At 48.3% G+C, this 19831-nt stretch overlaps 1 protein-coding gene across 1 annotated transcript; it reads right to left on the reverse strand.

Annotated features, from left to right (window-relative positions):
* Nucleotides 1-222: 222 nt before the first annotated feature.
* LOC122382313 (solute carrier family 49 member 4 homolog) lies at nt 223-3128 on the reverse strand. The gene is made up of 2 exons (XM_043367488.1): nt 2775-3128; nt 223-2535 (listed from the first exon to the last, which is right to left on the reverse strand). Exons 1-2 carry the CDS (start codon nt 2815-2817, stop codon nt 1085-1087), a joined length of 1494 nt encoding a protein of 497 aa, XP_043223423.1. The 5' UTR covers nt 2818-3128; the 3' UTR covers nt 223-1084.
* Between the last annotated feature and the right edge of the window lie 16703 nt (nt 3129-19831).

A 19831-nucleotide genomic window follows, 5' to 3' on the forward strand; every position in this document is an offset into this window, starting at 1 on the left:
ACTAGCTCTGTGACTCAGCTACAGTTAGCTCTGTGCTAACTGTGTGCAGTTAGCTCTACAGTTAGCTCTGTGCTAATCTGGGAGGGCGACGCAAACACAAACAACTACCACAGCTGAAACTGATTTTAAATATGTGCCTATCACCTGACGATTTTCTTTTACGGTCGTCCAGTCGTAACGTCATTTAAACGGCAGCTCGGTATTTAAACACCGCCAGGCTTGTTTACTAATATTTTGGCATCAACGTTTTGAAAAAAGTGTTTTCATTTGCGGATACTATTGATAATATCTACATCATACACACATGAATATCTGTCTCACATAATGTGAGTACCTTTAAGTACCCTTGAATTGAGTAAGCATACCATAAGCCATTCGCTCTATCTGTGTAAAAGGGTGGGTCACTGAATCACTGTTGTGTGCCCGATAAGTGTATCACATTTGCTATCAGATTCGGTCTAGAGGCTACAGAGCTCGAGGCAGCTCAAGTGACCAGGACGATGTGCATCGGTCAAGGTAAAAAAGAAAAATGAGCAGAGAGCTAACGGCACGTGATATTGACATCAATGATCAATATATGCAATGGAAATAGTTAGACCAGCCCAGGCTGTTTGCTATCGGCTAAATTCTAACAACGACGGTACGTTCACGTCGGCACAATTCTCTTTTTGTCCTCGGTATTTAGTTACCTTTCATGTCAAGGTAAATAATAGCTAATCTTAGTCTTACGCGCATGGCGCATGTCCTCAATTTAGGTTAAAATGAATTCCTGATAGCATCAACATCATATATATCAGCATGCCATTCCATGGCGTACCACAGCCCATGGACTTCTTTTCGAAGTACATGCCTTCAAATATATCTTCAGGTAGTGCGGACTGTCAGGCGTAGGCAAACTACTGAATAGAAACATCTTAAATGTTTTCCCATGCGTCCAATGCAGCAAAAAAAAAACGAGTATCTAAACACATTGCACAGATAAATAAGCAATCAATTCAACAGCGATCCCTTGGAATCAAATATGTGGAACATGGTGAATGCCCCTCAGTTCGATGCCCCCACTGTCCGCGGTGTCTTTGGGCGGCTAGTCGGCGGCGCTCGCGGCGTCGGCCGGTGTCGGCCCGCCGTCCTGCCGTCCGCGGTCCTGCTCGGTCCGCCGGTACACCTCCCTGGTGCGGCTGAGCGCGGCCATGCCCAGCGGCAGCGCGCACACCAGCGCCACGTTCATCCACAGCGTGTTCTCGGCCAGCGGCTCGGCCAGCAGCAGCAGCAGCGACGCGGAGACGGTGACGTTCAGACCGACGCTCAGGACGGCGCCGATGACGTCGGCCGTCACCGGGTACAGCAGCTCGGCGGCGTACTCGTAGACCAGCGGCGCCGTGGCGTACGTGAACGCCAGCGCCAGCAGCGTGGCGCCGTACAGCGACGGCAGTGAGAACGCCTGCCAGCCGGCCACCTGGGCCAGCAGCCAGCCGTAGCCGCCGGTGCCCGCCAGCAGCAGCGCCAGCAGTGTGGCGCGCACGTGGCCCTGGAACAGGTCGGTGAGTCGCGCCACCAGCAGCGCCGACACGCACGAGGCCACGCTGGCCCAGAAGCCCAGCCAGCCGGCCTGCTCCTGCGTCACGCCCAGCGGCGCCAGGCTGATCTCCAGCAGGGCGAAGTACGCCACCTGCATGCCACCGGGCACCACGTAGGCCAGCAGGAGCCAGGGCAGGTCGGGCGCGCGCGCCGCCTGCCGCAGCCGGCGCCAGAAGGAGCCGGCCGGCGGCGCGGCGGCCGCGCTGGCCGACGGCGGCAGCGGCGGCCGCGAGGGGAAGTACAGCAGCACGGCCAGGAAGAGCACAGCCGCCGCGCCCGTCTCCACGTCCATCAGCAGCATGATGTAGTAGCGCGTGGCGTCCGGGTCCGAGTGCGGGTCGGCGCCGCCCGGCAGCTGCACGATCAGCGGCCCGATGACGAACGACAGCGCGATGCCGAGCTCCTGACTGACGGCCGGCACGCAGGTGGCCGTGGTGCGCTCGCCCGGCGGGAACCACACCGAGGACAGGTAGACGGGCGCCGCCATGGCCATCACGCCGCCGATACCGTTCAGCACGCTGCACGCGAACGCCGCCACCGTGAAGGCGGTCTCCTCTGAGGAGATGCTGCGCAGCGCCGTGCCCACCGCCATGCAGAGCGTCATGAGCAGCACGGCCGGGCGCAGGCCGTACCGGCTCAGCAGCCAGCAGTAGGGCGCCACCACCACCAGGTAGGTGATGTTGCTGGCGTTGCTCAGCATCGAGATGGTGGCGTTGTCCCAGGAGGGGAAGGCGGCCTGCGCGGCCACCGTGATGGGACCGAACGTGTTCCAGACGGCACACTGCACGAACCCGATGGCCGAGAAGAGCAGCAGGATGTACCAGCGGCGCCGGTAGGTGCGCGCCGCCGGCTTGACCTGGTCCGACACTGCGCTCTGGCGGCCCTCGGCGCCGGAGGGCAGCGGCTGTGGCCGGTCGGCCGGGCCGGCGGACACGACAGCATTGGACCCGCCATGGTCTGTAGACAGGAGGCAAAGTAGTCTGACAAAACACGTCACAGGCACTACAAAGGCTTGAAGGAAAACTGATGTACACTTTATCCACGATAGGCAACACACCGTGAGGGCAAAGTTTCTGTCAAATGCAAAAAAAAAGTTATATATATCATTGCAGCCGTCACATTTTTATTATCGTAAAGCACATCAAATATCGTGTAAATCAGTGAAAAGGAACTGTCAAAGTCTGGCGGCCACTGACCTTCACCACCCAGGGTCATCGGCGTTGGCGCGGCCTGCGACATTCAGTATTCATGGACCGAGACTTGCGGAACACAGTCGCTGACTTCATCACATTGGTAGCATAGCAAGTGCCTCCATCACACAATAACATATCAATGCCGCACAAGATACTGGACCAAAACCGAACTGCGACCGAACCACAACTAGACCGCAGCCGGACCACCGTCGGACCACCGTCGGACCACCGTCGGACCACCGTCGGACCACGGCCAGACTGCAGTTAGACCAGACCGCACTCGGCCGGCCACTGTGGCTTAGCAGGCAGGTCATCTGCCCGGGCCGATGGACAAGAGGTTGTCACTATCGACAGATCTGAACTGAATATCAGTGGCGCGCCCAGTCAGCTGGGAGAGCAGCCGGCCTGTGCTCAGTTCGAGTGGACAGAGTCCTCTGACGTCAGACCGGCTATCGGTGCTCGTTCCTCGTAAAGCAGCCTACTGAGCAGATGGTCGTTCCCTGTACTCGATAATTCAGATATCGATGGATCCATTCCTTCCCGGAGGGTTAGGTAAGTACATACCGGAGGGTTAGGTACATAATGGCCGTTTTCACGACGGAATAGCAGGCACCTATTTAATCCCCATTTGATCCTTTGGTTCCTCAGGAATTTTAGTAGTTCTTTTTAGTAGGTTCCCCAGCTTTCGAATGAATGGTGCGTTAGTTTGCTATTTTTCTATTAAATATCACATCGATTTACTTTATCTAAGGATTTGTCACTAATATCAACATAAAGCGTAAGCACAATTATAAAATTATGAAATTATTAAATACTAGTACAATAGTTAAAAAAAGATACTGAGTTGCCAGGCTACAAAGAATATATTCATTTATGGCGCACGACAGACATTTAGAAAGCAGCGCCCTGTTTTCTTGCACGCTGCTAGCCGCTTCCATTGGGTTTTGTTGGCCGACGTCATTGGTCGTTACACGTATGATGTCACGCGACTTGTGGCCTGTCACGGCTCTTTAATGATCTCCACTAAATGAATGCAACAATGGCCTTTAACCCGCGCCCTGCTGGGGGGGGTGTTTGAACACCCCCCCTTGTGGTTTTTCGCGAATATCTCAAAAACGGCGGCGCGGAGCGCCGCCGTTTTTGGTATACCTTATCACACATCAATTCTACACATGTTGTGAAAATTTCAGACCAAGGTCATGCAAGGTCAGGTCACCAGGTCACTTGAAGTGACCTCACCTCATAAAAACTTTCAATGTCTGTCATAGCTACACCGAGTGACCGATCGCTTTGAAACTTTCAGCGATTGCTAAGAGCAATAGCATGTACAAAATGTATATCTCAGAATTTTGATATCGATGACCTAAGGTCAGGTCAATTTTGCGACCTCCCCATTATAAGTCAATGGGAGAAAATTGAAATGCGCCTCTTTTGGATGAAAGACATTATAAACACTCCCAAACACCGAATTACAAGTGTTTTAGACACACTGAACTTGAAAATGGTGTCCGTGACCCTTGTTTATGCCCTGAGGTCATCTTAGGTCACGAATGGTATCTATCAGTTTTTCGCAAATAACTTTTGATAGAGGCATGCTAGAGCGATGAAAACGCCTTAAATGTGTTCAGCTCGACGATACGGATCGACTGATATGCAACATGACCCTTTCCGGTCAGGTCATGACCTTGACCTGAGGTCAAATTTTCAAGTTGACCTTTCAAGGTCAAGTTATAGTTCATTCGATGCGTCTTGACGAGAGGAACACGATGCCGGTAAAAGTAAGCTCGTACAAGGCTTGGGTCAAAAGTTATTGCAGAAAAACTGTTTTCGAAAAAATCGGCTATTTTTGCAGTTTTTGCCCCCTGCAGGCAAAACCGTTGACGTTAGGTCAAATCTGAGAGAAATACTCAGAAAGGGCGTTAATAGGGCTATCGAATGCGCTTTTCCGCGGCGCTGTAGCTCTATTGGTTCCCGAGTTATGCGTTGGCTTCTTGGAACTTTTTGACATTCGACCTGGAAATCGGCGAAATTTTGCCTTCAATGACCTCTGGTGACCTGACCTTTGACCTGACCAAAAAATTGACCGAAGTGATTTCGTCATTATTTTTTACGCTCTTTCGAACGCCGCCTTCCGCGTATCGCTACGTGGCCCAGGAGCCGAGTTACAAGGGGGGGTGTTCAAACACCCCCCCCCCAGCAGGGCGTGGAAATCCAGGACCCCCAGCAGGGCGCGGGTTAAAGTTGATCTCTGTGGCCATCTGTCTATGGAGCGACCAATATGAAAGTTGGGTGAATTTACCGGGTTTACATGACTATGAGCAAGCAAATGTGTATCAGGAATGGATTTAGGTGGAGAATTGCGCTGGACCATGAGTGCTCGAACGCTCCCAATTCCACGCCGGTTTGGCTTTGGAGCCGAGACAGACGATGCGGGTCAAGGTCACCGCTGGGGTAACGGTGGATTGGCTGCGCCCGAACACCCGTAACGCGGCACAATTCTCCATCTATGGATTTTCCTATTCGCTCAGCATTGTGATAGGCGTTCGTAATAGCATTTACTCTGCTCATGTACCTATCCCCGGTTATTTAAAAGAAGTTTTTGTGGGGGTATATCACGGCTTTAGGTACTCGGTGGCCCTATTCACGACTTTCAAAGAATGCTCCGATAACTAAACACCGCACAGACCTACTGCATTAGTGAATCTGACAGAAGGTCTGTGGAATTACATCCCCCCTCACCACACCCCTTAAAACTCATCCAGTGTCCAAAACCACTTTTATCGACTCGCCAAAAAAAAAAAAACACACACACACACATACACACACAAAGCATGGGGCATGTCAGCTCTCAGTTCATTTATAATTGTCAAGTCTTGTCTCAGTTCATTTATCATTGTCATCATTGTCATGGTTCAATTGCATTGCGCGATTTAAAGCACGTGAGTGCCTATATAGTATATACAGGGTGTAACGAAATTATCCGGACATCTATTTTTTCGCCATATCTGCTCGCACAGTTTCTCTTTTAATGTCAGAAGCTGGAAAATTGGATGAATGCATACCTCTGGTATCTGCTCTTAAACTCAGAAGTGACCTGACCTTGCGAAATGACTCTTGCTCTGAGTAAGAGTCGAGTCGCCGACGGGTTCATTTGATAGTTTTCGTTTAAGGCAGTGGAGAGAAAGGAGTACAGTCTCTCGTTTCGTAGTAAGGCTACGTGTTGGTGGCATGGTGGCATGAGCCAGAAGCTGGTCTGTCAGCAGCTGGACATCAGCAGCAGCCAGTAGCACATCTGCCTGAGGCGTAATAAGCTGGGACTTGGTGGCAGACTCAGCCCGGCCTCGATCGCACAAGGCGCCCTTTGCCAAGTGGTGAGGAGAGTTGTCAAGATAGCGACAAGGAAACGGCACCAATTAATCCGCATACTGACTCGAATTCTTACCAAGGTAGATAATAAGAGGTCCCACATCATGATTCACCGTTACCCGCCCTTTAGCTTGGTTTTACTGCCCTTCAAACTGGAAAAGACAATGAAATTGACGGGAAAACAACCAGTCCACCACCTTTGGCTTCAGGCCAGGGCGTGTCCACTGGTGGAAGGAAGACACGAATGAGGTGACCTGGTCGGATGGGAAGCTGTTCGAGCTGCGATACCCGTTGAACCGTCAAATCGGCCATGTGTGGGCTGCCAGCAGCTCGAATGTGCCGGCCGTCGCCGGCGTCAAACATCCGGCCAAAATCCAGACCTGGAGCATGTTCAGCTGCTGTGTAATATTTAAGCTGTTCATGACGACACAGAAAAGCACTATCAGTGACGAGTATTACCGGCGCAACATCCTGGCTAGCGATTGGTTGGAGCCACTCAACCAGACGGCACAGGGTGGCTCGGTTTCTGAACGTGTACCGATACCTGATTCAAGCCGCGCAGTCTTCATACGGGGCGGCGCACCACCTTCAAGCCCCTAGCAGAATGAGAAGTGATGCCGAGAGGACCTTTTTGTTCTTCTGGGCTAAAGGGCTATGGCTTGGAAATAGTTCCCATGCAATTCCGTCGATATATTATGGACTATTGTCCATCAGGAGATGAATGAGGGGACACCCGCCACCAGCACCGCCCAACTGCGGGCACAGGTTAGTAAGGCGCTACTCTATATGAAACCCACTGTGCTGGAAAATCCAGTGGCTGGAATGCTCCAAAAATGTGTACCTGCGCTCTTATGAAAGGTGGCTATATAATAATTCAAAAGGGAAAATATCAGAATGTCTTGCTTCTTAATTACAGCGCGAAGAAAGATGTCCGGATAATTTCGTTACACCCTGTATGTAGAAAATAATATCTACAGCAAAACATCCAAAATTACAAAGGCTACAATGCTTAAAAAGTAGGTTCATCAAGGAAGCCCATTTTTACTTGCGTTGTGTTCCCAACCATGCGATTCCAACGCGGGCTATTCGCAACGTCTGTTAAGGCACGTTAACAACTGACAAGCCGCCACCGCTGCCACTTATTCATAGATGGTTGATATCGCAGCTTGGGCGTCAGCAGCTCGGCCCACAACGCGTCGGCGCCAGCGCACGCAGCTGTTGGCACTCGGCAGCCGGTGTTGCGACTTAACGGCCGGCCGGCCCCATGAAGGAGAAGCTCTAGGTGAAGCTTTGTGATCGCCTCATAGCCGCCTTGGAAGTCATCTTTCTTGGCAGATCCATCCGTTCAGATGGTACGGTGCAGTCTGGATAAGGGACGAAGTCCAACGCCGCTAACCCCGCGACCGCCACCCCACAACGTGGCCGCAGACCGAACGGGCGTGAGGGCCGTAAGGGCCACCCCGCCATCCGGTAGGTGGCTGAGCAGCCGGGCGCAGCGGCGCCTGGGCGGCGGCCGCGCTGAGATGAAGTCCCAAACCGCCATGTCGCCATCACCGCCATCACCGTTGCTGCAGCTGTTCCCAACCGCCTCAATCGCCGCCGTTTTGCCAGCAGTCGCGCCGCGGAATGGCAGAAGCTCCAGAGTAGCCTCCAGCGCCCCTCTCCGCACGTGTGCAGGTGCACTGCGGCCGCCGGGTCCGACGTCCAGGCAGAACATGATATTTCCATGCTGCTCCGACGGTGGGCTGGTCTTGTTTGGGCGTTCCTCCACTGTGACGTCGGTCACGCCTGCCCCGGCCAGGGCGCAGAGGCCGACGCGTCACCATCCGGTTGCAGTCCTCACTCCTCAGTCGGGTCGCAACGTGTACCTCTTCCGCAGCGTGGAGCGCGCTCCCGCTGGGCAGCGATACAGCCAAAAGTAGCATAGCATGCGGGCGGCCAGCGCTGCGCCGGACAGCGGACCCATGCCGGGGGTATGCCGGTCTCGGCCATTAGCGGGGTCGTCGGGGCCGAGGCTGTACATACAGCTGGTGACCGCGTGAGCCGCCAATCGAAGCTCACGGCTTATAAGCTCGACGCGGGCATCACACGCCGTCCCGATGGGAGCTCCACGACGCCGCCGCGAACTCCAGCGCGGCTCGCAGCGCGAAGACCAGTACGGACGGCCGGGGCAAACGGCGTGCGGGAGTCGCAGGCGACGTTCTGCGGACAGAAAGGGTTGGGCATAAGCTGGTCGGCAGGACACTCTTGAGCCGAGCCTTTGATGTAATTACAGATGATCCAGAAGCATGCACAAAAATTCATGACACACTATTCTCATTTATGTATTTGCTACATATGATATGATATACCAGCTCATGATCAGTGACGCATTCTGGGCAATATGTTCTAAAGTGAAGTAACTGAAGTTACAGCTTAAAAGCTTAAAAAAACAGCTTAAAAAAACACACACACATTCGATAGCTTATGAGAATAACATGCCTTGTGTGCTTAATGCAGGAAAATATTTTTTTTCACTTTTTTAGAAACAGCAAAAGAGTTGTCAACAAGCCATGTCAACTATCTAAACAATTTTTATGGAAACTGCTCTAGCTAGCTAAGTTCTAGCTCTAAAGTTCCACAACGTTTCCGGAGCACCGTACCCAAACTCAGTTCATGTTACAAGAAAAAACAGTAATAATGCCTCCTAATTTTGAATGAAATATAAGTATGAGTAATTTGATTTGGAAAGCAACAAATTTCCGCACATCATTTTAGCAAAATTACTATTTTCTTCAGCCATCAGGTTACACAAAACTATAGTAAACTTTATGATCTAGTTTACACAAAACCAAAGCCCCGATTTTAACAAATGTAGATAAAATTTAAACAATTTTAAAAAATATATCGTGGAGAAAATGAAAAGTGTAGATTTGTAAAGCCGGGATATTTCAATTTCACGGATTAAGCACTTAAAGAAATATCTTCACCTTTCTTTGAGCCACCAGCCTTCACCCAAGTTTTACACGAATGTAGTGAAGCAGACAATGTGGCAACTCAAAATTGTGATGGTTTGAGATAATTATGACGGTAAAAGAAAAAGCAACACAAGGTTCCTTACCCTCGTTTTTTTCACATGGGTTCAGATGAGGCTTCAACTGTTGCCGACCTGAGGAGCTATAGGGACTTGAGCTTTCCAAAACTCAATTTCTAAAGGCACTGAGCAGTGTTTGGCTTTCACACGAATGCGATAGTAAGTTATATGAAGTTGACAAAGCAAGCAAAGCAAAGCATGATGCCCCGCGCGTCCGCCCGCGACCACGCCCCGCGTCCGACTCCCGACCGCCGCGTGACCCGAGGCGCCCGGCGGTCACGTGACCTACCGGCCGGGACTGCAAACGGCCTTCACCACCATTCTTGTATGACGTCATATCCTACTGAGGTGCTGATTGGTCGGAATTAGATACCTGAAGGTAATTATCTGCCGTAGTTATTTTTGTTTCATTGTTTTGCGTGTTTTCTTATATGAAATGTAATTAAAAAAATTGTCATATTTTAATCACCATTAAAACATAACTGAATAGGTATAAAAGAGAACTCGATATACACTTTCCTTGGTTTTAAGAATTCCGGAATTAGATACCCGAGGGAGCAAAGAGGGAGCAAGTTGCCACGCTGATTTAACCCATTTATGCCCAGGAATTTTGACCATCATGAAAATCGACGAAATCAAAATATGTTATGCTCCTACCAGGGCCTTGTATGGAATCGAAAATAATTTTTGCCTGCAGCAAAAGTTTCTCGAGAAAAACGTAAAAAACATGCGTTGCGAAATCGCAACGAAGGGCACACCGGGCGCCATCAGCGTTGCGAAAACGCAACGACGGGCACATCAGACGGACATAAAGTACACTGAACTGCCGCATATGCTAATATATTTTGACAAAACATCAATCAACTGTTGACAACTATTGCTTGAAAATGCGGAACCCACATCCGTCATGCTCTATAACCCGCCTAAGAGCCTCAGCGAGGAAGCATAACTTCATGATTCGCGAACGGGGAGATGGCAACACGGTCATTATCAACCATTTACGTTGTCCATTGCTGTTCATTTAAAGTTGTGGTCGACACGTATCCAGGGTGATGCTTCCTTTTTGGAAGCTAGACAGATCCATTACCTCCACCTATCAGACCCTGCACAGTGCACACTGAATACAATTAAACGGAGGATTGGGAGTAAACCAGTGCCTCTCGTATGCGCGCATATCCGCAATCATTTTTAACCACCCTCCTAGGAGTAAAGTTAAATTCCATTGCAGGTTAGTCGTACCCACTCTCAGCAAAAAGAAAAAAGGACCGATCCGGCTCTAACAAATTACCCGCGTAAGGCGTAGCGCATCACAACAAATCGACTCCCAGTTTATCATGTTTACACCTAATCCAAAATATTCATGGCCCCACTCTCAGCGACCTTCACGTGTAACCTCTTTCTCGAGACAATGCCAGGACAGAATGGTGATTCGACGTCAATCCGTCCTTTCCATCTTCAGGATAGTTGAATCCTCCTCCACGCCTCATCCCCCTGTTCCGGGCTGGACCGGCAACGTATATCGCAATCGGGCAGCTCACATAGGAGCGCGCCTGTAGCCGGGTGCAGTGAGTGCTTGGTAGGGGGAAGGGGATGGGTCATGGGTGGCGGCTGCCCACTGGCTGGGCTCAGTCTCCAGTCTACGATTGACCGTGTCTGGTCAGACAAATGTCTCCCCTAATTCCAATAATCCTGCTAGCTCTAAAAATGGTCTGATTAGATAAAAAGCCTATCAAAGTAAGAAAACAGGCGTATACTCCACATCAAGCAGCTTATGAATCTATGCGAGTTATGAATCCTAAAAATTATTATTTTCCCATGGGTCCGCCCTCATTACCCCTGCCGAAGGGCTCAGCTACCCTCAGAGGGGCCTATCCCACTATTTGCCGACCCTCAGTTATCTTTTCTAACGTAAATGCTGGTAGTCAGCAGATTCTATCCAGAGAATGGCGATGCCTATCTGTCGCCTGATACCAGAATACATCCCCGTTATTCATTATTTATGCACAATGTACATAGTAGGGGAGAGTGGGGCAAAGCGGCCACCCTAACGTTTCTAACGATGCCGACGCTTGATTTTTAAACTTGGAAAGATTCTTTCTATACCAATGTGATCCCTATTAAATTGTCTTTTATTCCAACTGCGTTTCATTTCCAAAGGCGTTCACATATGGGAGATATTGACAAAACTTTAAACCTATAGCATATTGGCCACTTTGCCCCATCCCTGAGGCAAAGCGGCCACTGGCGACTTCTCAAGTCCCGATATGAGAAACAGAATAGTTGCCTCATGCACGACTAGGGTATTTGATGGTGACAAGGTTTAAGGGAAGATGGATGTTTACTTTGTTATCTTCCCACCTATTGCTAAACAAAGAAAGAATTTTCTTGGAAAAACATTTAATTGGATAATTTGGTAACTCATGTAACCGAAAAGTGGCCAAGATGAATGCATGACGACACATTTGAATATAAATAATGTTTTTATCCAGATGGAAACAACTTATGGCCAATTGGGGGCTGGCCACTTTGCCCCGGCCGTTTTGCCCCGCGCATACCGTCCGAGACAAAAATATTTCAGCTCAGCTATTTATGGGGTAAAAAGCATTAAAATTGGTAGAAGGCATGTACGATAACCACGCAATGCATGGACAAAAACGCTTATAAAAATTCCAAACGGTTATGGAATAAAATAACATTTAAAAATTGTAAACATAATTGGTAACCTGGCAAGAAATGCTTTTCCGTGTTTCACAGAACAATGGCGATGGGCCTGAAACCCCGGTCTGGCTCATTCGAACGACCGCAAAGAGAAGTATAATTGGAAATCATAAATTGGAACTGACGCCAGCTGTGGAGGGCTAAAACGATGGATGGCCGCTTTGCCCCGGGTGGCCGCTTTGCCCCACTCTCCCCTACATCCAATTTCCAAAGGACCTAATTATCTCTCAGCTCCGTTAGCATCGCCGACCGTTTGATGCATGGGTCCTTTTCCTACCATGCGATTTTCAGATGCATGGGAACACATTGCTTAGTGAACGAACAGCCCGAGGCCGAAAATCTGCGAGAGAAAAAGAAAGGAGTGTTTGTGGCTGTTTGAGCCAGCAAATATGAAATGTGTTGCAACATTTTACGTGCGAACGCACCTTGCACTAAACATACCTATATACGTCCCTCATGGCATAGGCGGCGGAGCGGGGGGAGGGGGCACCGGGGCACCGTGCCCCCCTTGATTTTGCCATTTTAACATTATCCCGATAGGCGTTGCATGGAAATGGAAATGGAAAGAATGAGACCAAAAGTCAGCAGTGCTCCCCCCCTTAATTGAAGATGTTCCGCCGCTACAGCCTCATGGCTACAAAATGAGAGAGAGAAAGAAAGAGAGAGAGAAAGAGAGAGAGAGAGAGAGAGAGGGGAGAGAGTTGGGGAACGAGGAGGAGAGGGAGGAAGATGGGGGAGAGAAAGAGAGAACCCACAGCGTATCACGAGTGCAGTCTACTGTTGATATTCATACTTCCGCTACCCTGCCAATGTGCCCATCGTTGCGTTTTCGCAACACCGCTGTCTTTCCGATGTGCCCTTCGTTGCGTTCCCGCAACGCGACCGTAGTCATATTTGAAAATAGTCACAAACCCTTTTTGTAGCATTATTTCTTAACAAAATGCATATCTACGCTATTGTAGGGACTCTGCAGAATATGTTTACACAATTTTCATTACGATATTATTAAGCACTTAGCCTACTTATCTTGGTTTTCGTGACGTCATCACTCACAAAACCTTCGACTTCCCTCTGGGAGCTCTAGGCAGTAACTTACTGGCCGCACAGACTTGTAACTGCGTAGTATCATGCGCACAACCATGCTACACACGCTGAAACTTGTCTCATCGGTTAGTCTCTTTTACACACTTCTCAAGCTTCGATCACGTCGACGCTTGCTTGCGTTGCGAAAACGCAACGAAGGGCGTAAATGGGTTAATACCTCATAGTCGAAAGGTGGGCTACTAGAACCAAAAATTGCTGTGTTTGTAAATAAATAAGTGATTTGAGGGCAAAAAATGCCCGGATTTAAACTTCTAAAATTATTTTGAACATAAATATTTCAGTTTGAGGGATGTTAAGGCCTCTAAGGGTAGGTACTTTTTAGGTATCAAATAAGTTCCTCTGCGAAAGTTCCGTCGTGAAAACGGCCAATATACAGCTTTTACATACGACTGTTTATTTAGGAACTCCCGGTACTTGTCGTCCGATAGTTATCAATGCAGCATTGCGTATTGATTGCGCGGCACGGATTACGTTGTGCATCGTGCAAACTGCAATGTACATTGCATGTATATGTGTCATGTGCCTATCTTGATTGATGTAAGCGCTTGATGAAGCTTCACGAAGGATAATGAAGCGATTCACCTATTCAACGGTGAATTAAGATCGAATAACGATAAAACTACAAATATTTCTCGGGCGAGTATTATTGAGTTATTTGTTTAGGCAAGTGTTGTGCCTAATAATGTAATTTGCCATGTACCTAAGTACCTACTCGCTAACCCGCGCCGGGTTTTTAACCCCCCCCCCCCCCCGCGGTTTTCACAGATAGGATGCCAAAGACAGCTGCCCAAAGTGCCGCCGTTTTAGTCACACTTGTCATGCATCTTTTCTGCACATGATGGACAAATTTCAGATCCAGATCGCACAAGGTCAGGACATCACATCAAGTGACCTTACCTCAGAAATTCAAGTGCTCGCCATATATGGCGAGCTACACCGTCTCAACGATCGCTTTGAACCTTTCAGCAATTGATAAAAGTAACAGAGTTCATAAAGCTTATAACTCGAAATTTTGATATCAGTGAGCTAAGGTCAGGTTAATTTTCATTTTAGGATCCTACCTACAGGTAAGTCAAATTGGGAAAATTGAACTTGGCGCTTCTTTTGAACGAACATCATGCTAAATATTTTCAAACATCGAATAACATAGGTACTCGTAGATATAGAAATCACATACCTAATGAATCGGAATATTGCACCCGTGACGTCTCTTTATTCCCTGATGTTAGCTCAGGTCACGAAAGGTCTCCAGCAGTTTCTTGATACCTATATAACTTTGCGACAGGTCAGAGCCATGGAAACCATAGGCGGCGGAACGGGAAGGGCACCGGGGTACCGTGCCCCCCTTTGATTTTGGCATTTTGACATTAGCCCTATGGGCGTTGCATGGAAAGAATGAGACCAAAAGTCAGCAGTACCCCCCTTAATTGAAGGTCACCCCCCTTAATCCGCCCCTACTGATGGAAACACCAATTGGGTGTGTTCAGCTAAATGATACGGATCGACTGATATGCAGCATGACCCTTTCTAGTCAGTCATGTCCTTGCAACCTTAGATTAAAATTTAGAAATGTTTTTTTTTAGGTTTAAATTCTTTATAAACAGTTCATCCGCTGCGTCTTGACGATAGGAGCACTGTCCCGGAATCATTTTCATGCAAGAGTTGAGCTTAAAGTAAGTGCAGAAAAAACATTTTCCCTAAAAACGTCGATTTTAAAGGGTTTTGCCTTCTAGAGGTGAAACCGTTAAAGGTAGTGTGCCAGCTTTCCTGGACCGTATGGAGTTAATGGCCCAGATAAGGAGAACCGGATTTTTAAAGCTTATCCATACCTTCAAAACTCATGGAAACGTCTTAAATTCTTCAAATTTTGAGTACCCAGTGCGAAATTCGCCCCGACGGGTTGTCGGTCGTACCCCAACCACATTTCACACCACTATGAACAATAAATGCGCACACTGAAATCGCTATTACCGATATGCTCATCCAATCAAGTTTCGATAAACCCGTTCATCATCATCTCCTGCGGTTTCGAACACGCCTGTTAGGTGGTGCGGTAGACCGCGCCCAAAGCCAGGGCTCCGGTAACGTGAAGTAGCCGAGTCGGGGCAGCGTGCGCTGACCCAAGCCGGGGCCGCGCGTCCTCCCGGTGTCATGTGATAGCCCGGGGCTGCCCGCGGGGATGCGGTAGACCGCGCCCAAAGCTGCGGCCCGGCTTGGGTCAGCGCACGCTGCCCCGACTCGGCTTCCTCACGTTTTGGGGCCCTGGCTTTGGGCGCGGCTTCTGCTCATACTTTGTGGTGCGGTGGTGGTGCGTCGGGCCGCGCGCTCTGACTTCGGCCAAGAAAAATGCGTCAGCTGATCATTGTCATTTCTGCCACTTGCGTGTGGTGAAATGGGATCATAACTTAAGAGACGGCTTTTTCATATCAATTATTTTACATAAATCATCATTTCAAACCATAATAATGTTCGACAGCCAAAATAAAAGAAACAATACAATACAGGCTTACGCTTTTAAGGCCTCGACATTGTGTTGTCTACGATTAGACAGCTGATAACTCATTCCCGTACGTCGTAACTATATGACCTTTGCTTATTGTCACATGTGCGTCGCATTCGCGATTGTTGCCGCCGCCTGTTTGCAGGTCAGCCCACTACATTGTTATACATATCGAAAAACGATAAACTTTTAGGCGAAAAAGGCACTATTCCAGGCCCATTATGATTTTTTTTGCGATATAGGTAAAAACAGAAGCTTCTTATCCTAGGAAAAATAAAATGGGAAATCTTTCAAAGGTGGCCACTACCTTTAAGCTTCATGTCAAGCAAGTTGGAGTACCTATATTTATTTAGAAAGAGCTGTAGAAGAGTATCTAATGCGCTATTTATTCTGCAGTGTTGTAAATCTATTCGGTCCAGAGTTATGCGCTGCATTGTTTAAAAAAATGTGAATGTTAAAAAAGCACAGTTTGGCCTGTGATTATCTCTGTGATCTGAATTACTGAATTATTTTTTACACTCTGAAAGCCGCTGAACGCGTGTCGCTACGTGGCTTAGGAGCCGAGTTAGTCGGAGGTGTTCAAATCACTGTAAATTTCTGAGCAGCATGACCTAGCACTTAGCTCTGATTGAGTTGGACACATCAATTGTTAACCTCATATTATATATTGGTTAGAAAATATCCATCTGACCGTAACTCAATCGCAGATTTAGGCTCTGCTCCCGTGCTCCCCATCCAATCAACATTCCGGGTTGGGGCGGCTGGGTGCACCTCGGCCGCCGCAGTACCCGCTCTGAAACAGCTCCCTAACTACCGGCACGACATCTCGGCGGGCGGGCAAACAAACATCTGTCGGCGCGCCGCCGCTTTAGCGGTTCGTAACTCAGTGTCGGCCGCGTCGGCTGCGACGCGGCCGCGCGCGCGATGTTTACCCCGTGGGAACGGATGGCCGACGGCGCGGCCCGGCCCGGCCGGCGAGACGGCAAAAACGCCCGCTGCCGACAGGCGACACCTGCCGCGGACCGGAGCCAGCCGGCTCGGACGGCCGGCAACGGGGACGACAGGACGGCTCCATCTCCGGAACGGTAATGCCGAGCGGTCATTTGATAAATATCATAATGACTCCGTTATCAAGGACAATGCACAGTTGGCTATGATGATTTTCCAATAACTCGCTCTCCACTCTCCAGTCTCCACAGTTCTCTAATGTAACTATGCATTTCCAAGACAAATGTAACACAAATTATCTGGCAATTATCTGCGGCACGGCTGTTTGATTTTCAGACGACGAAGGAATGTGATACGTTCGATGAATGCCGGAAAACATTGCTGGGAAGCCAAACACTCTGATATTAGCCGTTTTCACGACGGCCATCCATCTGGTACAGATTTCACATTTGGTGCACATTTGGTGCAGATTAGGTGCAGATTTGGTCAAATTAGGTTCAGTGTATCTCTTAGTAGCTATCAGCTAGGGTTGCGCTAATTGTTTACATTAATTGTATATGCCTGCTTGTCATATTATTATCAGAGAGTATCATCGATTAAAACACTGAAATAAATTCATAAAATAAAGATATTTGCTGTAAAAGAGATTAGGTGCAGATTTGGTCAAATTAGGTGCATTCGCTGGATAGCCCGTCGTGAAGACGGCTATTGTTCATCTGGACCTTGTAGGCCAGTTATACTAGCAGACAAATCGCCGCGGCTGATGTTATTTTTGTCTAAAGGCCGAAACACGACAGCCATGCAAAAAAAAAAAATAGGAGCTGATGTCAAATAAATATCGCTCCTTTACAAATTTATGGGCTCCAATTGAATATTTAGGGGGTTTTAGGGGGCGTATTAAATGTCTTTTTTGTTAACACACGCCATGGGTTTTCCCTTATTAGTTTTGATGTAGTAAAAATAGAGCAAAAATAAAAGCACCAGTAAAATCGGCACATCAAAACGCATCGAAAAGTGTAGCTTCTTTACCAGTTTAAGTGAACTTTAAAAGTTCGCGAAAATTGCGAGCTTTAATTAATTACCTACTTAAGTTCATAACTTCGCTGAAATGCATCATATCGCATTTCATTCGACTCGGCTGATCCGAAGGAGCGCAATGACAGCACTTTTATATGTTAAGTATCACTGTGTGCCAGTCGTTATTAGAAAAAAGTAATTTGGGCTTACCTATCTTACCTCATATTTGACCTCAGCTGACCCGGCCGGAGTTTTACGTAGAATAACGGAGTACGTAGAATAACGGAAATTTCTGAGTATGAGCGGCCGGCCGGCCGTGGTTACGCTTTTGCAACGTTTGTATCTCAGCAACAACTTGACCGATTTACACGCGGTAATTTTTGTATAGGGTAGCTTCATTCCTTCTACCAAGTATCGAACTATTCCCGATGCATGTGGGTGACCTCTTATGCACGTGCCGCACGTGCAAAACGAAGAGGTGTCAGTTTTGTAACAATTGCAATATGTCGGTAACTACTTGGCCGATTGCGCTGAAACTTGGCATGTAGGTAGGCACCCACTAGGCAATGCATTTGCATGTGCCACAGCTGGGGTGCTGCTGCACGTGCGCACGTGCAGGAGTCGATTCCAGATCTCGAAAACGGCTGGACCGATTGCGCTCAAATTTGGTATGCAGTTATGGACCGCTTAGTAGGGTCAAGGGTGCCTTGCAAAAGTCAGTTGGGACCCATTTTGCACGTGCGCACGTGCAGGGTGCCGCTTCCAGATCTCGAGAACGGCTGGGCCGATTGTGCTCAAATTGGGCACATCGCTAGAGGCGGCTTAGTATGGTGCCGTGCACAAGTCAGTTGGAGGTACCCCCTCGCAATTTCGCACGTGCAAGGCCCACCCTCTCGCTCGCTCCGTTAGTCGCCCCAAAAGGCGTTCTACTGGTCTATGAGTGAAGTTGGGAAGCAGGTTTTCACGAATACATGTTTCAATGAAAATGACAGCGTAACGGGCGTTGTTTTGCTTCTTGCCAAGATTCTCTAGGCTTCTCACAGTTTTTCGATCATCTAAGGAAAATTCATGTAAATAGTGCCTATATTGCCAGGTAACGTTTCGTCAACATATCCGTTAACATCTTCAGACATGCATATAAGGCACAAAAACAGAAAAAAGTACATCTATGGTTCGGATCGTGCGTCGCTAGATAACAGGTTTGCATTTCTTCAGTGACCTAGAACTAAATAAAACAGCAACGAGAGCAAGCAATTGTAGCAGTATATGCACCTCCGGTTACCCTTACACTTCCACACTGCGGTATCGAGAACAAATTCTACCGGTCCGTGATGTCATTAACGTACATACAATCGTTCATAAATATCTTTAACACATTCGTCCATCAACATCTTTAACACAAATAACCATTCAATCGAGATGACAATCATTCTCATTTGCATTCATATCTGATCCTAAGCCTTCCTAAAACCTTGGTGCTAGGGGCCGTCCATCATAGAGCGAGAGTGACCCTTTCATATCCATCTGTCTGTTTATGAGAGGGTCTCTATCTCTGATGAAGACTGCTTCCAAGACTGTGAGTTTCTTTTTGGTGTTACATCTAGCTATGATGTGGGTGTTTGTGACCATCATGCTACGTGTGAGTGTGGTGCCGTGGTTTGTTCTTGTGTGTTTTTCAGGAGCGCCGTTCTGCAAGTGCATTGTGATTCGGCGTGACAGCGTGGTGGTGGTGTAGCCTATGTATGACGAATTCTTCTGGCGCACGCAGTCGCCAACAGGGCGATGGTATTCGTACATACATTTGTGGCCTTTAAGTCACTGTTGTCACGCGCGAGATCATTAGTCATAATCATTTGTGACGTGCTACGTAACTGGTAGTAGATGGTGAGGTTGAGTTTGTTGTAGGGCCTAATGGGAGTACAGTTTTTGTGTACAATGTCACGTAGCACTTTTTCGTCTTTTTTTGTAGGCTGATGACATGCCGCCTTTGTAAAAGAGACGCAGCTCTTGAGGTGCTTCGTCACTGGCGTCAGTATGAGTGGGCGAGATGTCGGCGGATTTGACGTTTGATGACCTGGTCAATGTCACTTAACGTGTACTTGTTGTTAACAAGGATCTGTCTGATTCTCTGCAGCTCCTGGTGCATAAGTGCCCAAGAGGAGCAGTGTTTGATGGCTATTATATTCGAATAGTTCGGAAGCAGGTTCTTTTTATGCAAGTTTTGTTAAACACAACAGCATAATGGGCACTTATCTTCTTCTTATTAAGACTTTCGAGGCGGCGAATGCACTGTCGAGGTTCGGGTTCGTGAGAATGTAAAATATTACAAAAGAT

Source organism: Amphibalanus amphitrite, unplaced genomic scaffold (genome assembly GCF_019059575.1).
Source record: "Amphibalanus amphitrite isolate SeventyFive unplaced genomic scaffold, NRLGWU_Aamphi_draft 000137F_arrow, whole genome shotgun sequence".
NCBI lineage: Eukaryota > Metazoa > Arthropoda > Thecostraca > Balanomorpha > Balanidae > Amphibalanus > Amphibalanus amphitrite.

Coding starts and splice junctions, on each gene's coding strand:
- LOC122382313 (XM_043367488.1), bottom strand. CDS start 2,817: ATGTCGCAGGCCGCGCCAACGCCGATGACCCTGGGTGGTGAAG. Junction 2,536..2,774: donor GATGACCCTGGGTGGTGAAG/GTCAGTGGCCGC, acceptor TCCTGTCTACAG/ACCATGGCGGGTCCAATGCT.